We start from the raw sequence: 20185 nt of genomic DNA on the forward strand, positions 1-20185 counted from the left end.
ATGCTTTCCCCTCTGCAGAGGATTAAAACTGTTCAGCACCCGTGGAGTGTAACCTTGGCGGGGAGTCTGCGGCTCCGGGTCTCCAAGCTCGAGAGACATCATCAGGGGAAGTCGGGCGACCTGCCACAGATGTCAATCACCCTGCACCCCGGAGAGGCCAAGGGCTCCCTCCGGGCCGAGTTAGGCAACCGAGCGGGCAGCGTTCGGCACCCAGCGCGCCTGCGCGGCGGAAGTGCGAGCAGGATCACGTGGGCGCACGGGGAGGGGCGGGGCCGGGAGGAGCCACGGCCGCGTCCCCGCTCCGAGGGCGGTGGCCCGGGAACCTGGCTGGCGCATGCCTGTCTCCGGCCGGACCGTGAGGCGGGCTTGCGGCTGCAGCACGCGGCGGTGGAGGGCCCGGGCAGCCGGAGAGCGGCCGGGCGCCCCGCGGGGACGCTGGACAGCCCGGGTTTGGCCCAGGGTGCTGCTGCCCCGCCGCCGCCGCCGCCGGCGGGCATCATGGCATCGCTGGCCGACCGGGTCCGGGGCAACGGGCGCATCGCCGCGGGGCTCCTGTTCAACTTGCTGGTGTCCATCTGCATCGTGTTCCTCAACAAATGGATCTACGTACACCACGGCTTCCCCAATATGAGCCTGACCCTGGTGCACTTCGTGGTCACCTGGCTGGGCTTATACATCTGCCAGAAACTGGACATCTTTGCCCCCAAAAGTCTGCCGCTCTCCAAGCTCCTCCTCCTGGCCCTCAGCTTCTGTGGCTTTGTGGTCTTCACCAACCTCTCTCTACAGAACAACACCATAGGCACCTATCAGCTGGCCAAGGCTATGACCACGCCGGTGATCATAGCCATCCAGACTTTCTGGTACCAAAAGAGCTTCTCCGTCAGAATACAGCTCACGCTGGTGAGTAGCTAGCTGCAGCTGCTGCTGCGTGCGCGAGCGCGTCCCGGGCCACCTACCTGGTTGTCTTGCTCCCCGGGAAAATTAAATGCACCTTTGCTTATAGCCTGGCACCCCGAGGCCTTGTCCCGATCATCCTGACTCCCCACACGAGTCTATAATTTAGTGACCGTCTGGCTTATTTTGAAGAGGGTTGGAAAAAGCCATTTGGCACTCCGCTGGCTCTTAGTAAAAGGGTGTGTTCCTGTGGGTTTTAGAACTACCATGTGATGGAAATCTTTAAATGCTGTGATTGATGAGCGGGGAAAGCTGCCTTAGATGGTACCGTTCCAAGTGTCAGGATATCTGTGAAAGCTTAACCTGGAAAGGGGGGAAAAAGTCCTCCTACCCCCGGGGAATCAAACCACATATGATAACCATGAAATGGTTTAGCATAAAATATCTCAGGATATGCCTTCAGTGGCATACTGCTGGGGTGTCTGCATCTTTAAATAAAGAGTCATTAAAATAGCGTTAGCACTTAGTGGTTCTTAGTATTTCAGGTCCTAATGCTTTCCTTACACGTGTATGTATGTGCATGTGTTAAGTACTGGTTTGGAGGTCCATTTACTTACCTGGAAATGCGTATCGTATTTCCTTTAAAAGCACAATGCATGGACTCATTATTTCCCCCCAGATGTAAGTTGTATGTGGATGTCTGCAGAGTCACAACATTTTACATAGGATTGGCAGTTTTCCCAAATGAAGAAAACATCCAGTTCAGTGCTCCCTGGTGATGCCTTTGATTAATTTTGTACGGCACTGTTCTTGAATTTAATCTCAACAGCATTTGCCTCTTTCTCTTCACAGATCCCTATAACTGTAGGTGTCATCCTAAATTCTTATTACGATGTGAAGTTTCATTCCCTTGGATTGGTGTTCGCTGCTCTTGGTGTGTTAGTTACATCCCTTTATCAAGTGGTTGGTAATTTTTTTTTTCTTTATGTGCCTTTTTAGCAGATTTCGTAAATTTTGAAGCTGTATCCCAAGGTTTAGAAAATACAGTATAGAGACAATAAACTGTTGGGAAGAAAGCATAATTGATAAATTGTCTAACTTCTGGTGAAGAGGAGACAGAGAAACTTGGGTGTGTGATGTTCACCAAATGCCCATTTGTAAGTGCCCAATACCCATGCTTAAGCAAGCATCAGAGTTTGGGACAAATTTGTTTTTTGGGTTTTTTTTTTTCCTGGGAAGTCTTTAGAAAATGAGCAATAAGGCTTTGCTTCATAAGTTTGTTGATTATTTGTCATTTGCTCTGTAAGTTTAAAGCTGTTCTTAAGCACGCATATACTTCCAAACATTTGAACATGAAAAAAATCAGATGTAAATATTTTAAACTCAAAAGAAGTGTTGGCATTAGGAATCTGATTGGCTTTTAATAATTTGTTTATGTTGATAGAGTGGTTTCTAGGTTTTTAATTTCTTGTACAAACACAGTCCCTTGCCTGTAGCCAGGATTCATTTTTTCATGGATTTTTTTTTTCATGGATTCCATTCATTACCATAAATTCCCAACAAGCTGGTTTTTGTATCCTGTATAGTGGGGAGAAATAACAAGGGGTAGGAAACAGTGAAACAGTAGTCTCTCTATACTGAAAACCTTGGTCTGGACATTCTGGGTGTGCCTGCATGAGGAATCAAAGCCAAAATGTAACCAATGTTACCTCTGTCACAGTTGTCCATGGGTGATAAAGGAAGGCATTCTGGTTAGGAATGTTTGTTCAGTACTACACCCTAGCACCTAGGTTGTCTTGCTCCCGGGGGGAAAATAACTCTTTGATGGTAGTGATTGCCCCAGAAACATTGTTACAGAAAATACTATCCTTGGGGGCGGGCACTGAGGATTGGACCCACGGCCACTTTGCATTCTAAGCAAGCACTGTACACTGAGCTAAAGCACTCTGTACACTTAGCTAAACCTCACCCAGCCAGCTAACAACTTCACCCACTGCTACTACTGTTTCTAAGACGTCTAGGGTGGTGGTTGTCCTGGGGGTCGAACTCAAGACCTTACACACTAGGCAAGCACTGCACCACTCAGTTACACCCCCAGCTCTCTTTACTTTTTATTTTTACACTCATTTTGTTTGTATGCACGAGTACACATATGTGCATGCACAGGCCAGTCACTGTGGGCATATAGAGGTCAGAGGGCAACTTTTAGAGGCCAGAGTGTTCTCTCCTACCACGTGGGTCCTTAGGATTGAACTTTGGACGTCAGGCTTGGCAGTGGGGATCTTTACCCACTGAGCCATCCCATCCTCTTTGTACTTCTTGTTGTAGTCAATTTTGTTTTTGTTTTTGTTTTGAGACAGGACTGTGTTGCTCTGGCTGACCTGGAACTTACAGAGCTCTGCCTGCCTTCCAAGTGCTGGGATTCAAGGCATGTGCCACCGTGCCTGGCCTCTCCTTCTACTTTTTGAGAAAGAATTACAGGCATGTGTTTCCACACCTGGTCTACTTGTTAAATATTAGAGTTTCTTTTACTCCTTATACATATTTTCAGTTCACAACACTCACCGTTTTTTTGGTGGCCATTTTTGTCCTCGAAAGTTTCAGGCTTGCTGTAGATCAGAATCAAAAGGTTCTGTGTCCCTGAGATTTGCAAAGAGGTTGATCAAGGAATGACTGAAGAACAGTGGGCAAAGGTTCTGGCCCAATAAACAGCAAAAGTACTGTGCCAGAATAGGTAGACGCCCCCCCACACACATACACACCCAGATTCCTTTTAAACAAAATCATATCTGCCTCTTTTTTTAAAAATTACACTCATGCTATTAATTACATTTGTGGTATTCATTGATTACATTCACAGTATTCATTCATTAACTATATTTATGATATTCATTAATTACATTAATTGCATTGATTTATTACATTCATGATATTATGTCCTGATACTACTGTCCATTTGTGGGGCTTATCCATCGCACAAAACAGAAACTCTGTACTTAGGAAATCATTGCTCTATATTCCTTTCTTCTCCATCTTGAGATAATGTCTAATCTTTCTGTCTCTATGAATTTGTATATTCTATATATTTCATATAGCTGCCTCTTGTATCCTATTTGGCTTCTAAGTTATTTGTTCTGTTGCTGCTGGGAACATTAAGAGACGTTGGAAGAAGCGTCTTCAGCTCTTAGCTGGGGAAATGGTGGGCTTGTTTGTATGACAGACAATTCCTGTATGTTCACCCTGAGGACAGGATGAGGAAAGGTCACCTACCCTTCCAGACACATATGAGACTCGGCATCCCATAGCCAGCTCAGGAGAGTCCCTCCACGCCACAAAAAGTCCCGGGCAGCAGCACTGAGGCAGAAGTAGCAGCTGTGCACTCGGAATGGCCAGGCTAGACCAGAGGGAAACTTGTTAAGTTGGAGGCACAGACGTTTGCTCGCCGCTGAAGTATTGAGGTGCGTGCTTTGATACGTGTCAAAGCACGGAGCATGTGGGGAGAGCTTGCTGTGTTTAGTGAGGCTAGACCGTAGGTCTGTTGTGGGAGGGTGATGCTGAGTGGCTAGTACCGGATGGCAAAGTCTTGCTGTCGCTCGGGAAATGTCTTTATTCTGCAGACGCCGGCGAAGAATTGGGAAGAGGCTTTGCCCAACCTTATATTTAAGAAAAATGACTCTAGTGACAATGGAGGGCACAGGAGAAAGGAAGGAAAGTGTGGAGACCCTGGGCGAGGGCAGGGGTGTGGGCACAGGACAGTGAGGCTCTTTGGAAGGAAGAAATTAGTAGACCCCGACTGACTGGAAGTCAGCACAAGAGAATGTCACTTATAGACAGGAGGAGCTTGGTCTCAAACATGGCCCTGCAGAGCCAGGTGGTGGTGATGCATGCCTTTAATCCCAGCACTCAAGGCAAGCGTATCTCCATGAGTTCAAGGCCAGCCTGGTCTACAGAGCAAGTTCAGACCAGGACAGCCAAGGTTACACAGAAACCCTGTCTCAAACAAACAAACAAAAAACAAAAACAAAAATAAACACCAGTAACAAAAATCATGGCCCTGCAGACTAAGTGAAAATGACCGGGAAGCTGTGGCGGCTGAGAAGTTACAGATACTCAGGGTATGGGAATGGGGTTGGAGGTCACTGATAGGGTGCTTACCCAGCGTGCACGGGGCCCCATGTTCTGCCCCCAGGACCTGGAAGCATTTTTTTTAGAGATGCGCAAGGAAAGAGGTCAGAGCTGTAGGTGACTGCAGATAGGAAAGATGTCGGCCGGGTGGTCCTTTGGATGTGGCCTGGGAGGTGATGGGCCCATTTAAGGAGGATACAGGAGGGATGGAGGCCAGAGGCTTGGTTGAGACAGCCATCCCAGGTATGGCAGACGGGGAAGCTACCACAGACAGGAAGGTGAGCCCGCACGGTCTGCAGCCTTCCTGTTTTTGCCAACTGTGGTCAGTGCTCCTATAGGCGGGCTGGGGAAGAATCAGTTCTTTGTCCTTTATATTCTCAGAAGACGGCTCGTGAAAGCTGGCGGGCGTGTGGTTCCAATGCCCTGCGTCTCCATCTGGGTCTTGCTAAATTCCTATAGAGTTGCTTTGTGTAACCGAATAGCTAGGCTTAGGAAACCGGTCCGCAGAGGTTGTTCAAAAGCCAGGCTGTGTCTGCCAGACCTGCCTCACACTGCCGGCTTCCCTTCAGAGCCTCTCTGTAGTCATGTTTGTGAAGTATTTTGAGGACATGGGATGTGAGGTTTTGAGGTTTTTACTGAATGGAACTGAAGGGCTCTGTTTACTCCGTGGCGCCCAGGTGGCATGTGGCAAGTCCAGCCCACAGAAAAGTTCTCTGGAGAGGAAAACGTCTTTCTGCCACTGATTGGGTCTTTATTTATTTATTTATTTATTTTTGGTTTTGGTTATAGGTTTTTCTAAGATCTTTTATTTATTTATTTATTTTATGGATGAGTGCTCTAGTTGCCTGTATGCATTTAGGCCAGAAGGGGGCATCAGATCCCCCTAGAGATGGTTGTGAGCCACCATGTGGGTGCTGGGAATTGAACTCAGGACCTCTGGAAGAGCAGCCCGTGCTCTTAACCGCTGAGCCATCTCTCCAGCCCTGCTGATTGGGTTTTAAAGTACGATGGCTCTGAAGTCCACGTACCTTTAAGGCCACAGATGGGAGTCCACCTAGAATGAGAGAGGTTCTAGTTCACTGACCCGTGGTAATCCAGTCCAGCCACGATGGTTTTTCTCCGTCTTTCCTTCTGTTTTCATGAGGAAAGCAGACCTGACACTGCCTTTGTATCCCCACTTCTCACCTGATTTGCTCTTCCCGCCATGTTTTTTTTTTTTTTCTGTGCCCTGATGCACGGGGGCTCCTGGGTGCGTTTGCTCCCGCTGTTGAGTAGAACCCCGAGAGTAGAGGGGTGCTGCTTTCCTGTCGAAGGCATCGTCAGGAAGTCAGGAGATCGGCACACGCCGTGCTCATAGAGCTCCTTTATCTGAGGCGCTCACGGTCATCCCTGTCCCCCCACTCTTTAAAACCTTGTGGGATAATGAGGCGCGTCCTCTTCCCCTGGCCGGACCCTGCGCGGCTTTGACGGATCGATGCTCTCCTGGGTACCTGACGTGTTTTCTCTCCCCGTTTCCAGTGGGTGGGAGCCAAGCAGCACGAACTGCAAGTGAATTCCATGCAGCTGCTGTACTACCAGGCTCCCATGTCCTCCGCCATGCTGCTGGTGGCCGTGCCCTTCTTTGAGCCCGTGTTCGGAGAGGGAGGAATATTTGGCCCCTGGTCAGTTTCTGCTCTGGTAAGTCCTGGTTGTTGGGGTGCCTAAGAAATGGCAGTAGCCACTCCTCTCCTAAGGCAGTGTTTAGATTTTGGAGTACAGCCTCGGTTCTGTTCTCACATCTCACCCCATGGTTGCTCTCTAAGGCAGGCCAGGTTAAGGCTTATTTTCACATGGAGAAACTGAGGCACAGGAAAAGGAAGGGACTCACCTGGACTGGGACAGCCGGACAGTGAAACCAGGTTGCGGTTCACATTTCCCAATGCCCAGTTACCATCTAGAGTCCATGCCAAACTAGAGTCCACACATAATTTGGGCGCTGTGTTTTAATTTTATATTTTTACAATGTAATTGTAAAAAAAAACAATGGCTTTGTTTCATATAAATACAACATTCTCATTGGATAGATTTTTGAATATACATAAAAATATGAAGACACTGGAGCCCCCCCAGAAGCCTAAGATATCGCATTACTATTTTTTGTTTCTGATCTCCTGCCTTGAGATTCATGTAGAACCTATTGTCTGGCTGCCCACCAACGATGTAGATCTCAAGAACCATTACGTGGGCTGTAAGCTTTCTGTCTGATGCTCCCTCTTAGGTAACGGAGAGATAGCCTAGCAGAGTGGGTGAGGAGCACAAAGCAGGTCTAAATATTAGCACTAGTCTTTACCAGCTGTGGTAGGGAGTTTTTCTTGTGTGTTTGTTTTGAGACATGCTCTTACTGTGAAGCTCTGACTGACCTGGAACTCTGTAAGCCACTGGCCTCAAACTTGCAGTGATCCTGCATCTACGTTATTTAATGTGTATAGCTGGGATTAGCAGCATGTGACATCTTGTTTAAATGGGTGACGTTTGCATTTTTGCATATTCTTAATGAGACATTATTTGTGCCTGGTTATAATGTTTCTCTTGGTTTATTTGTAGCTTATGGTACTGCTGTCTGGAATAATTGCTTTCATGGTGAACTTATCGATTTATTGGATCATTGGGAACACATCGCCGGTCACGTATCCTTTCCATGTACTTTCAAGTGTGGGTAGCCTTTGTTTCCCGTTTGTTACCGTTTGTTAGGTAGGCTGGGTTATTTTAACCTGTTTCTATTGTTATAGTTCGTTAGTATGGGTGTTTTTCTTCATGTATGTCTGTGCACACAGGCATGCCTGATGCCTTTGGAGGCCAGAGAAGCCATCGATTCCCTGGAGCTGAGGTTGCAGATGGCTGTAAACTGCCACATGGGTGCTGAGAATCCAACCCCGGTCCTCTGGAAGAGCAGCTAGTGAGCTTAACTGCTGAGACATTGCTCTAGCCCCTTAATTTTTTAAAAACGTCTTTCCACACTAGTGCCTATGGAATTTATTAACTGGGGAAATGAGCTTGCTTTCTGTAAAGGAACACTTTTGAGTTTCCTTATGTAGTAGTGACCTTTTCTCTTATAAAAACTGACTTAGCACCATGACTTGCCAAGAGTGGGCCTAAGTGATGTTTACTGAAGGAATAATGGAGCGGAGGCTGGGGTTTGAGTCCGTTTTCAGGTATCTGCGGTGATAAAGTAGAGGTGTGGGCCGCTTATGTGACGAAAGGTAATTTCATACCCTGGGCATCTGATTTGGAGTGGGTCTGTATTTATTTGGAAATGGGTGTTCTTGTTTCCAAATAAATAAATGTTCTTAATATTCCAGATTTTTAGAAAATGAAGTTGTATGTTGAAGGATAAACTCCACGGCCAGTTCTCACCACGCTGCCTGCCTGCCGTTCTATCTATCTTTGCATTTCACTTTGCCCTACTTTTAAGCAAATGTGAAGAATGAATTTCCCCATCTGAAAGAAGTAGTTTAGTAATGTTTTATTTCAAGAGTATACTGACTTAAAGCTGGGTGTAATGATGCTTCGTGCCTGTAATCTCAGGACTTGGAAGGCTGAGGCAGAGGATTGCCGTGTGTTTGAAGCCAGCCTGGGCTATAAATAACTGAGATCTCACTTATTAAAAACTGGAGAGAAAAAAAGTATGCTGATTTATATAAGTGAGTAAATACTGAGATGTCAAAAGTACAAAGCCTATTTTCCAAATATCAGTAAGTAACAACGACTCTAATTTCTTTCACAACCCCAGTACTTAATATGTGTTGTGTGCCTGGTGCTGTTGTGTGAACAGATCATTTAATTCTCGTCAGAGCTCTGTGAAGGAAAAGTCTGTCATTTTACAGCCAAGGAAGGAGCCACAGAGATACAATAACTTGACTCACGGAAGATCACACAGTGAAGGAGAAGGGATTATGGCTCCGTGGTGCAGCACTGACCAATATGAGCAGAGCCCTGAGTTCAACCCCGTTACAGAATAAGAAACTAAAGGGCGTGGCTGAGAAGTGCGCCGCCCAGGTTTGAACCCACAAGCTGTGTATGCCTCATGCCATCAAATCTAGGCCTCCAAGAATGCGCCTTGGTTTGAAGCATTCATTCAGTTGGCTCTATGGTGAAGAGCACTTACTTAGCGCTCTTCCAGAGGACCCAAGTTCTGTTCCCAGCACCCACAGCTCACAGCTGTCTGTAACTCCAGTTCGAGGGGATTCAGTGCCCTCTTTTGGCTCCAGAGGCACCAGGCACTCAGATAGTACAGAGACTTACATGCAGCAAACTAGTCATTCACATTAAACAAACAAGCAAAAGCACTCACTCAACAATACCTATTGAATAGGCACTGCAGACCGTTACTTGATTTAATGGATCTTTATACTGGACATATACTATATGTGTAGATACTATATACTATGCATCAGCACTCATGGTACGGTAGTGAACCAAAGCAATGAAAAGTCTCCTGCTTTATAGACTTAATTCTATCGAGGAGGCCAGACCACAGACATGAAGAAGAATTCAATATGAATCTCTAGTAATGGGTAGTGTGAAGAGCCACAGGGAAACTATAATAAAGCAGGAAGGCGGGCATGTAATGTCTGGGGAAAGGATTGGAGTCAGTAGGCTAGTCGGGTGGCCTCAGGAAGGTGACTCTGAAAGACATGAGGGTGGGAAGAGCATTTAGAAGGTGGCGGCAGCAGGTGAGGGGCCTGAGGAGGGTCTGAGCAGGGTGAACACAGGAAGCAGGGGCGTGCCCTGAGAAGCTGGGGGAGCAGGGCCAAGTGGAGCTCTCACCTGCATGAGGTGAGAAGCCACAGGGGCGGGGAGCAGAGGTGTGACGAGGTCTCGCAGCCTCATGGAAGTACTGTAGATGCCTGTGGTACCCAGCGGGGCTTCTCACCTCGTGCTGCCCACCCTGAGGCCAGACTGCTTTGTCGGGTGGGGGGGGCGGCCTATGCCGCCCTTGCAAGATGGATAGCAGCATGGCATGTCTCTGCACTAGATGCCAGGAACACCCCCAGCCCCACCCCGACCATGTCTGCGGCCATTGCTCACGTGGTTGAAGAAAATTGGAAAGGTGAGAAGGGGGGAGACTATCAGTTTCTAATGCCACCTAAGTTCCTAATCCGTAAACACTAGCTCGTGGGGCTACAGAGGCAGTCCAGCGGTTCAGAGCACTTGCTCTTTATCCAGAGGATCTGAGCTTAGTTCTCGACACTCACAATAGGCAGCTCACAATTGCTTGTAAGTCCAGCTCTAGGGGATCCGATGTCCTCTTCTGGCCGACACACACACAGACACACTGCATGTACTTACACACACACACACACACACACACACACAAAAATGAGAAGTCCTGGGCTTCTGGACACATTTCCGAGCAGCACCGACAGGTGTCCTGAACAGTTGAATGTGGAGAATGTGACAAGGGCGGGTCCCGTATATTTGGCAGTGGCTGTCTAGGGAGGAGGTCTGAGGTGCAGGTAGAGTTCCCGTTGCAGGGTTCGGGGACCAGGCGTCAGCTACAGGTAGTCCTGAGTCAGTGTAAAGATGTGATGTGAGTGGTGACTCTGGTTACCCAGTCAGAGGAAAGACGCGCAAAGACTGAATCCTGGGCACTGCACCTTCGGAGTTCCCGGAGGGGAGAAGGGGACTAGGCAGGGGAGCCCCGAGGGGAGGAGAGTGATGATGGGTCCACCGGAGGAGGAGGGGTAGGGAGCACTGAGTCAGGTTGGAGAAAGATTGGCAGTTCCATGGCAAGGCCCCTGACAGTTTGACCAGAGCACTCTGGGCTGAGGCCAAGGCAGGCTGGAGCGGAAGGGAAAACTGGAGCTTAAGCTCTTTGTTTTCAGTTCCTGAAAAGAACCACCATAGAGCGTCGTTAAATGTGCCTTCCCTCTTCATAAATGACTGACAGGCCATGAGCTGCCTAGCAGGGCTGGAATAGTTGAAGCTGATGAGTTAGTAGCAGTACATTTGAAGATAGCGCATAATGGAGATAAGGTGTCTCTCACTGTGGTATTGTGATAGCCATCCTGGCCACATCCTCTGCATCTCCGATACCAACTCCACTGAATAAAAGAAAAAAAAAAGCCGGTACTCTGGTGGCTGCCCACATTCCCCTGAGGGCCGCTGCTAAGCGGGTCCCTTTTTGATTTTTGATTGGTGCTTTTTTTTTGTTTCACGGAACAGTCTCATGTAGCCCAGGCTGGTCTCAGATTTACGATGTAGCTGAGGATGACCCTGACCTCAATCCTCCTGCTTCAGCCTCCTGAGAGCTGGGATTACAAGGCTGCATCACCATGCCCAGCTGCACTGTTTTTGAAACCGAGTCGAGAGCCTGAGCGTAGAGGTCAGACAGAGCTAGGCCTCTGCCCAGATCCACCACTTCCTGTGAGCTGAGTGTACTGTGGGCGCTCCTGCGGTCCCACCGAGGTCACTTACGAACTGAGGGACGTAGGGTTGGGTTTAGTCAGCTCATTGTCCCCATCGCCGCAAAGAGGCTGGGGTGAGGGAAACGGCAGAAAAATTAGGGACAGTAGCATCCACAGCGCTGGGCAGTCCTCTCAAGCACGGGCAGTTATTACACTCTTGGTAACTTACAGTCCACGTGATGGTGCTTACTGTAGACTGGAAGCTTCGCGGGTGTTAATTATTTAATCCACATCAACCGTGTAAGGTAAACACAAGATCATCTTACCATTTAATAGGCAGGGAAACTGAGGCATAGAGTGGCAGCTGCTTCTGTGGTGTTGATAAGAAGAACACATAGGTTTTTAGCATCCGAAGAGCAATACAATATTAGTTCAGATAGAGAAAATAATAATTATGTGTAAAATGTCAGGAGAATCATTTCTGAGGGGTGTATGTATATGTGGTTTGATTTGATTTTATTTTTTTAATAGGAACGATGACTTGGGAAAAAACTTTAGCCCAGTTATGAACTGCTGGCAGTATATTAGATTACAGCCTGAACTTTGGAGTTAAATAAGTCCACCTTTGTTTAGACTCCCAACACTTGAACTGTGTGTCACTCGGTTATTACAGGCGGTCTGCTGAGGTGACTCAGCAGGTGTACCTTCCCCCACGCCTGATGACCTGGGTGCACGGGGCCCACAGAGTGGGTCCATAATTGTCCTCTGACCTCCATACATGTGCCTTAGCAAGTATGCATGTGCACACACACACACACACACACACACACACACACACACACACACACACACAAATATACTATTTCTTTTTAAAGTCACGAGAATCTCTGGGCCTCCACAGTTGTAAATGGAGAGGTGAGAAGTAGTGCAGGTAGGTGAGATGTCTACGGTAGAGCTCCTCACAGGGTGCCTGGTGCTGTTCTTGCTCCCTCCCTGGCTCCTCTCCCTGGCCCTCCTAACCTTAGGCATCCTGGCAGTTTTCGTTGCCTCAGCTCCCTGTCACGGGGCACAGCTCAGCTCACTGCCAGCGACCGTTTATTAGGAATGCCATCCCGTGGCATAACCACAAACTGCTGCGCCAGTGTCTCCTCTGTGCCCTGCCCTGCACGTCCTGCCTCCTGCGGTACCTCTTCGGAGAGGTCATCGGGATTATACTTGAGGCAGTCTCTTGTCACTTGGGAGTGTGTGTCTATGTAGTTTATATCCAACCTGGAAGAATAAATTGTGCTGGGGCTACTGAGACAGATCAGCAGTTGAGAGTTCACCTTGCTCTTGCAGAGGACCTGAGTTTGGTTAACACTCTCATCAGGTGGCCAAAACTGCCTCCAACTCCAACTCCAGGGAATCCAACATCCTCTTCTGGACTCACGGGCATCACACTCACATGTACAGACAGACAGACACACACACACACACAATTTTAATGCCATGTCACCACTTTCAAATCTGTCTGTAAATTGCTAAAACCATGCCAAAGATAGTGTGATTGTCACCAAAGCATGTCACCAAAGTGTCTGTTCTGTAAATGCCCGGCAGCTGTTGAGTCCATGTTGCATGTTCTTTGCAGCCCCTGGTAGCCCGTGCCATGTGTACACTGTTAACGTGTTGACTGTGTGACCCGCACATCTGGCTCTTTGCTCCTTTGTCTCCTTACCCGAACACCTCAGCTACAACATGTTCGGACACTTCAAGTTCTGCATCACCCTGTGCGGAGGCTACGTTTTATTCAAGGATCCGCTGTCGTTCAACCAGGGCCTCGGCATCTTATGCACGCTGTGTGGCATCCTTGCCTATACCCACTTTAAACTCAGCGAACAGGAAGGAAGTAAGAGCAAGCTGGTCCAGCGGCCCTGAGCCTCGGCGGAGAAAAGAGCGCTGCACCAAAAAGCTGGGAAATGTATAAGTCCCTGGAGAGGCCACCGTGCAGAGTCCACTCAGTGACTTACGGGAAGTATTTTCTTCACAAATATGACTGTTTTTAGTACCTTTCATCGACTTAATTTTCTAAAACCAAAATGGTTGGAGCTTCTCTTCAAAGACTTTAGGAAGCTAGAGCGGTCACTCAGTGGTAGAGTGCCTGCCTAGCATGCGTAAGGTCCCCGGGCTCAAACTCCAGCCCCTTCAAAGAAACGATACATACTACATCTGAGATGGTTTCATTCTACCAACCAAAATATAGGAAGGTCCGGGCCCATAGGAAGGACAAAGGGCTGCCACTCAGTGCTGCAGGCGTGCCCCGGCTTGGTGGCCACGCTGTCCCCAGGAAGGGCACACAGGACTCCTGCCCACTCATCCCTGGTTCCCCCTGTGAGGTTTATTATGTGTTAGTCAGTGTATGCAGTGCAGGAGACTGACCCCAGAGTCTAGCACTTGCCAGACACCACCACTGAGCGACACCCACAGACCTGGAGTCTGGGTTTAAATACAAAGAGTGGTTTATGTTAGCTTCTTTATCATTTGGGCAGAGTGATAGTTGTTCCGAGACAGGATCTCACAATGTAAGCCCTGGCCGGTCTGGAATTCTCTACGTAGACCAAACTGGCTTTGAACTCAGAGATCTGCTTGCCCCGCCACCACACCTGGCCTTCGGAGTCTTTTATTATTTCATTGTAGAATTGTAGAATTGAAATATTTATAGGAAGCAAACTGCCATAGACGCGATCATAAAACAAACCACAGCTCTGAACGTAGAAACTTGATAAAAGCAGCTCCTCGCTGTCAGACAGGACAGGGCTGGTGCGCCTCCGATCCCTGGTGTCTGCAAAACTGGGGCAGGACTGCGTGAGGCAGGGCCAGCTCAAGGACAGACTCTGCCCGTGCTCCGGTGAGTGTCTGCGGTTCTAAGTAACTGGTGTCGTAGGAATGGCGGTCTCGTTGGTCCTCTCGTGGTGGCTCTGAGCTTTCAGTGGGCTCTAGCTACTGTATATGGAGTTAAAAAAAAAAACAAAAACCAAACCCCACGATGAATGACTCAAAGAGAAGCCTGTAGGGCCAGCGGGTATAGTCCAGTAGTGGGGTACCTGCCTGGTACGCTGAGGCACTGGTTACAGTCTCCCAGCAACAACAAAAGCAGACTCTACCTGGAACGGGCAGGTCTCTCTTTACCCCGGCAACTGCCTTCCCAGCTTGCTCGACCATTTCACGTCACCGATTTCTAATGGCCTCCCTCGCAGCTCGCCCTGCCTGCCTTCCACGTGAGGGAGCGTCTTACGGCATTGGGAACTGGGTTGAATCATGCCTCTGTTCCCATGAAGAAAGCTAGAGCAAAGGCTCCCCAAATCCTTAGGATGAGCCTCGGTGAAAAGTGAGGAAGGAGTGAAAGAGAAATGAAAACTGGCTGATATTTAGCTGGGTGTGTGAGGTTTCAGAGGAATAGAGAAGTATCTCTACTTGAGATGAGTACCTGGTCTCCAGCAAATGGGGTGCCGGGTCTCTGACTGCAACAGTGTGTGTCTGCCTTCGAGTATCTTGACATTTCACCATTAAAAGCAGCCACTGACCTCACAAGAGTAGGAACTTTTTCTAAACATACACTTTCCTGTGAGAAGACAGCTTAAGACAAAGAGCCATGTGTGTACCTACATTGTGGCGGCAAATTTTATCTTAGATTTTTTTTTTTTCCACAGAGAAAGGTAACTTTTAATATCTCGGGGTTTTTGTTGTTGTTCTGTTTTGTTTTGTTTTTCGAGACAGGGTTTCTCTGTGTAGTTTTTGGTGCCTGTCCTGGATCTCGCTCTGTAGACCACGCTGGCCTCGAACTCACAGAGGTCCACCTGGCTCTGCCTCCCAAGTGCGGGGATCAAAGGCGTGCGCCACCTCCACCCGGCTGTTTTAGGGGTTTTTTGCTTATTTGTTTTTTGTTTTTTCAAGACAGGGTTTGTTTCTCTATGTAGCCCTGGCTGTACTGGAATTCTCTGTAGACCAGACTGGCCTCAAACTCAGAGATCCGCCTCCCTCTGCCTCCCGGGTGCTGGGATTAAAGATGTGCGCCGCCACTGCCTGGCGTTTTTTAAGTTTTTTAACCAAATAAAAAAGCCTGGGTCCTATCCCGAGCACTGCCAAAACAAAACCAGAACTTTCAAGTGATCAGGAAACAGGCTGAGGGTTCCTTGGCCATGTAGACCATGTGAACTTCCAGGACAGCCTGAATTAAGTACTGAGATCCTATTGACAGGAAATAAAAAGGAAAGGAACTATGCCTGTCTTAGGATTCTTTTTTCCTGCCCCATTTAAAAAAATGCCAAGCCTCATGAAACATGTATTTGGAGAATTTCATTGTGTCGGTCTGTTGTCTCATCAGTGTATGTGCGCCCATGTTTTTACTGTTCTCAGTTCACAGAGCTCTTGAGCTGAGAATTGCAGAACATGCCATCCTGACTCTACGGATCTTTGGTATTACGTTTAGGAGGCATTTTTCTATGTACGTGTAAGTTAGTATGTCACCGTTTCCGAAAAGCTGAAGACAAATGTTCCAGGCCAGAGGTCATCTGGTTTCTGTGTGTTAAGAACAACTGAGTTGATTTGTGCTGTGTCAATAAAACCTGGGGACCAAGGGTAATTGGATAGGAAGGTGTGTGGGGTTGTAACCGATGGCTGGTGTCTGTAGGCATGAGTAACAGAGTTGGAGAAAGATGAGTAAAGGTATGTTTCCATAAACGAATAAACTGAGTTCTGTTAGAATGACAGGCTGCTCGGCATTTCTTCACCCTGAAGATGATCGTCAAATTGAAAATTCCTGAGGAGAACGCACCCCATGCCCTGGCAAGCACGGCACAGACCAGACACAGGGCTGTCTTTTCTGTGCCTGTGGAACTGGGTTTAGTCTGTCTCCTCTGTCGAATGACTAAACTTCAAGTCTTGCTGAAAATAACAAGGCCCCCTTCTGTCTCGTAGAGCTCACGAAGAAGCTAGGCTTCTCTGGGTGTGGATGGGCTGGGCTGTTCTGCGTGCAGACCCACAGTTCTATTGCAACAAAATTCCAAGTCCCTTTTCAACCAGTGTGTGTCTGGGGGGAGGGAGGAGGGGGCGCTAGGAAGACAGTGCAGTGGATAAAATACTTGCTGCCCAAACACGAGGACTCAAGTTTGAGTCCCTAGCACCCACATTAAGAAAAAAAAAAAAAAAAAAAAAGCCAGGCAGTGGTGGTGCTCCACACCTTTAATCCCAGTTTGAGGCCAGCCTGGTCTACAGAGCGAGTTCTAGGACAGCCAGGGCCACACACTTGAGACACTGTTTTAAGAAAAAAAATAGGCTTGGGGGACTGGAGAGATGGTTCTCACTGGCTGCTCTTCCTGAGAACCTGGTCTGATTGATTCCTGGCATCCACATAACGGTTCATAACCATCTATAACTCCAGTTCCAGGAGATCAATGCCCTTTCCCGGCTCTGCGGGCACCAGGTATGCAAGTGATACACAGACACACACCTAATTTTTTTTTTTTGTTTCTCTGTAGCTGTCCTAGAACTCACTACATAGACCAGGCTGGCCTTGAACTCAGAGATCTACCTGCCTCTGCCTCTTTAAAAGCATGTGCCACCCTGCCTCTCCATGCACACACACACACACACACACACACACACACACACACACACACACACACACACGTGCGTGCATTCACTGCACATAAGTAACACTGGAGGAAAACAGAAAGCATTATGATACTGTGAAAGAGGCAGGTGTGGTCATGCATCCCTTGATCCCAGCATTCAGGAGATAGAAGTGGACTTTTGAGTTGGAAGCCAGCCTGATCTATATGGAGAATTCTAGATCTAGTCAGGGCTATCTACTGTGGCTGCTGTAGCAGCATGCTCGCCCGCTGCCAGGCTGTAGGCTGCAGGCTGCCTGTTCCGAGTTGGAAAGGAAAGCCCTATTTGCTGAGGGTGCAGTTAGTTATTTGGGCATACTCCTGAGCGCGTGCGTGCATGTTTTATACTATCTCAATAACAGATAATACACACTGAGAAATCCTTCTCTGAAATGCAGCCTTTCTTTGCTTTATTTTTTGTGTGTTTTGTATTTTGAAGCAAAGTCTGTGTAGCCCTGCCTGTCCTGGAACTCACTCTGTAGCCCAGACTGGTCACGAACTCACAGAGATCTGTCTGCCTCTGCCTTCCAAGTGCTGGGATTAAAAGCGTGAGCCACCACTGCCCAGCTCTTTGTTCTATTTTTTTTTTTTTAATACTCCCCCAAAGACTTGCTGTTTTAAAAGCACCAATGTTTGAAAGTTTATTTCTGAGCAACATTAGTCACTCAAAGCACGGTAAGTTTGCTTGTTTTGAGACGGGGTGCCACGTACCCAGGCTGGCCTTGATGTGTCACTGAGGATGCTGCAGTCTCTCGCCTTCACCTCCAGAGTGTTGGGATTACAGGGGTGTGTAGTGTGGGAGCCTGTTCTCAGGTTCCTCATGGCTTTATTCAGCAGGTCCGCATAGAGGATGATTAGGACCACGGGCCTGAGTGCAGGTGTCTGAGATGGTCTGCACTTGGCTGTGCTGGGGGAGGAGGTCTTTTGCTCCACCCCTTGGCGTCTCTATAAATACCCTGGGGCAGAGACAGTCAGGGCCCGTTGGAAAAGGTTCCAGGCCCTCTCGAAGCTGTCATTTATTTTCTGTGTATCTCCACAATCTAAATCCTTCTAATATTTCCTGCTGCTCGCACTCAAGAAAACTCTGGGGAGCTATGGGGTTGGTGGGAAAATGCCCCACAGTGTAGTACAATCCTAATTGGTCTTAATAAAAACTCAGAGTCAGATAACAGGGTGAAAGCGGAAAGATCAGAGAAGCAGAGCAGCCTCTAGAAAGACTTCTTACCTCTAGGAATCCCCAGACTGAAAGAGAGTTGAGGTCCTCTCTCCTCCCATTTTATATTCCTCTCTATCGCCTCCTGTCTCCACCTTTCTAGTACTGGGATCAAAGGTGTGTGCCACCACTGCCTGGCCTCTATGGTTGACTAGTGGCTGGGTCTGCACTCTGATCTCCAGGCAAGATTTATTTGTTAAAGCACAAAATATCACCACGCCCGGCTAAATGTTGAACTTTTAAGGTTTCCTCTTTCAAACGGAATCATCTGTACCATGCATGTGTCTTCATTTTCCTCTTCCTGGGTCTGACTCTGCCCTCAGCCAGTTTCCTGTTTCTGCACTTCCTCTTTCCTGGGTTAGAAATCAGCCTGCAGTCCGTGAGGGAGGCATGTGGAGGACCAGCCCCCACACTGACTTACCCCAGGAACTCTTGAATGAGGGATAAGAGACGTAAGTTAGAAATAGGAGAAAACAGGATAGACTCAGGTGGGTCTGGATCCTTATCCAAACGGGTCCAGAGCTTTATTCCAAGGGGCTATTTATAACAATGCCAAGGGGTGGAGCAAAAGACCTCGCTAGTTACAGTCACCTGGTACCCAGGCCCGTGGTCCAATCAACCTCTTTCTGCAGTCCTGCTGGGCACAGCCACTAGGAAACCTAGTGGGTTCCAACAGTGTGCGTAGGTCTTACCAGGTCAGTCTTGGGGGCACAGAATCGGGTCTAAGTGGGAGCAAACTCCCACCAAGTGCAATGTGGCCTGCTTTGTCCTTCACCATCCTCTTTGTGTTCCCCAACACTGCGCATGCTCAGTTACGCAGTATCCCTTGTCCCGTCCTCCTTGTGCCTATTAACTCCGCTCCATCATCCCCCACCCCCACCCCAGCTCCCCAGTTCTGCTTCAAGATGAATTGGTAGGAAGAAGGCGCTCTCATCCGTGAGGAAAAGTTCACACTCAAGTGTGAAGTATGAGGCTCTCCAGCAGAGGGTTGTGACCCCTTTGAAGTCACATGACCCTTTCACAGGGTGGGGAGGAGTGGAGGGGGGTCTCCTGAGACCATCCTGCATATCAGATAAATACAGTTATGATTCACAGCAGTAGCAAAAATCACAGTTATGAAGTAGCGATGAAAATCGTTGTTTGGTTGGGGGTCAGCACAGCATGAGGAGCTGTATTAAAGGGTCACAGTGTGAGGAAGGGTGAGAACCCCTGCTCTAAAGGAAACCTGCAGTAGTAGATAGAGCTCCAGACGCCTCTAACACCACAGGAGAGAGCTGCATGAGGAGACGGTGGGTTCCAGCTTGCCCCAGACAAAGCCATCTGGAGTCAACCATTGACTGTCCCCAAGTCATCCTGGTCCGCCTCTCCCAATCCATGTGCATAGTTTCCTAGCATACTATGCACAGACAGACAGACAGCCGTCAGAGTGGGATGCTGGTCTTCTGAGCAGACCCTAGTACAGTCCGCACCAGGGATGTGCCTGTGGATTTTGATGTAGCCTCCAGATGAGCTGGGCATACCCTGGCTCAGATAAGAATCGCTTTTGTCCTGACTGATACAGAAGCCCTTTCTTCCAACCCATCTGTATATACCCACCTGCCCCTTACATCCCATGATGCCTTGTACCGGTTCTCACATACAAGGCCCATTTTCTTTCGAATTCACACACCACACATCTGGAGGCATGGGGAAGAAACTATAAGGGATGGGGGTGGGGAGGTCCTGCGGGTCCTGCTTTATTGTGGGGTGACCCAATAGACAGCTCTTCAGCCACATACAAAGCCATTCTTTGAACTCATGAGGAACATCATGAGGCGGACATCCAGGGCTTGGACTCAGCGCTCCTCTCAGGGATGGCGAGCCTGAGACTGTCTCATCCCCAGTAGTTCATTAATGTTCCGGAATGCCGAGACCCCAGCAGC

The 20185-nt window shown here is 48.4% G+C and overlaps 1 protein-coding gene across 2 annotated transcripts; it reads left to right on the forward strand.

Moving 5' to 3' along the window:
• Positions 1-271: 271 nt before the first annotated feature.
• Positions 272-14786, forward strand: Slc35e3 (solute carrier family 35 member E3). Of its 2 annotated transcripts, none has more exons than XM_028869634.2 (5): positions 272-900; positions 1747-1857; positions 6538-6696; positions 7603-7710; positions 13033-13126. In XM_028869634.2, exons 1-5 carry the CDS (start codon positions 499-501, stop codon positions 13072-13074), a joined length of 822 nt encoding a protein of 273 aa, XP_028725467.1. In that variant the 5' UTR covers positions 272-498; the 3' UTR covers positions 13075-13126. The 2 variants fall into 2 exon arrangements, with proteins under 2 accessions (XP_028725467.1, XP_028725466.1); XM_028869633.2 differs by lacking the exon at positions 13033-13126 and adding an exon at positions 13133-14786 and having other exon boundaries at positions 277-900; positions 7603-7685.
• Positions 14787-20185: the final 5399 nt, after the last annotated feature.

The sequence above is a fragment of the Peromyscus leucopus genome, chromosome 18, assembly GCF_004664715.2.
Source record: "Peromyscus leucopus breed LL Stock chromosome 18, UCI_PerLeu_2.1, whole genome shotgun sequence".
Taxonomy (NCBI): Eukaryota; Metazoa; Chordata; class Mammalia; order Rodentia; family Cricetidae; genus Peromyscus; species Peromyscus leucopus.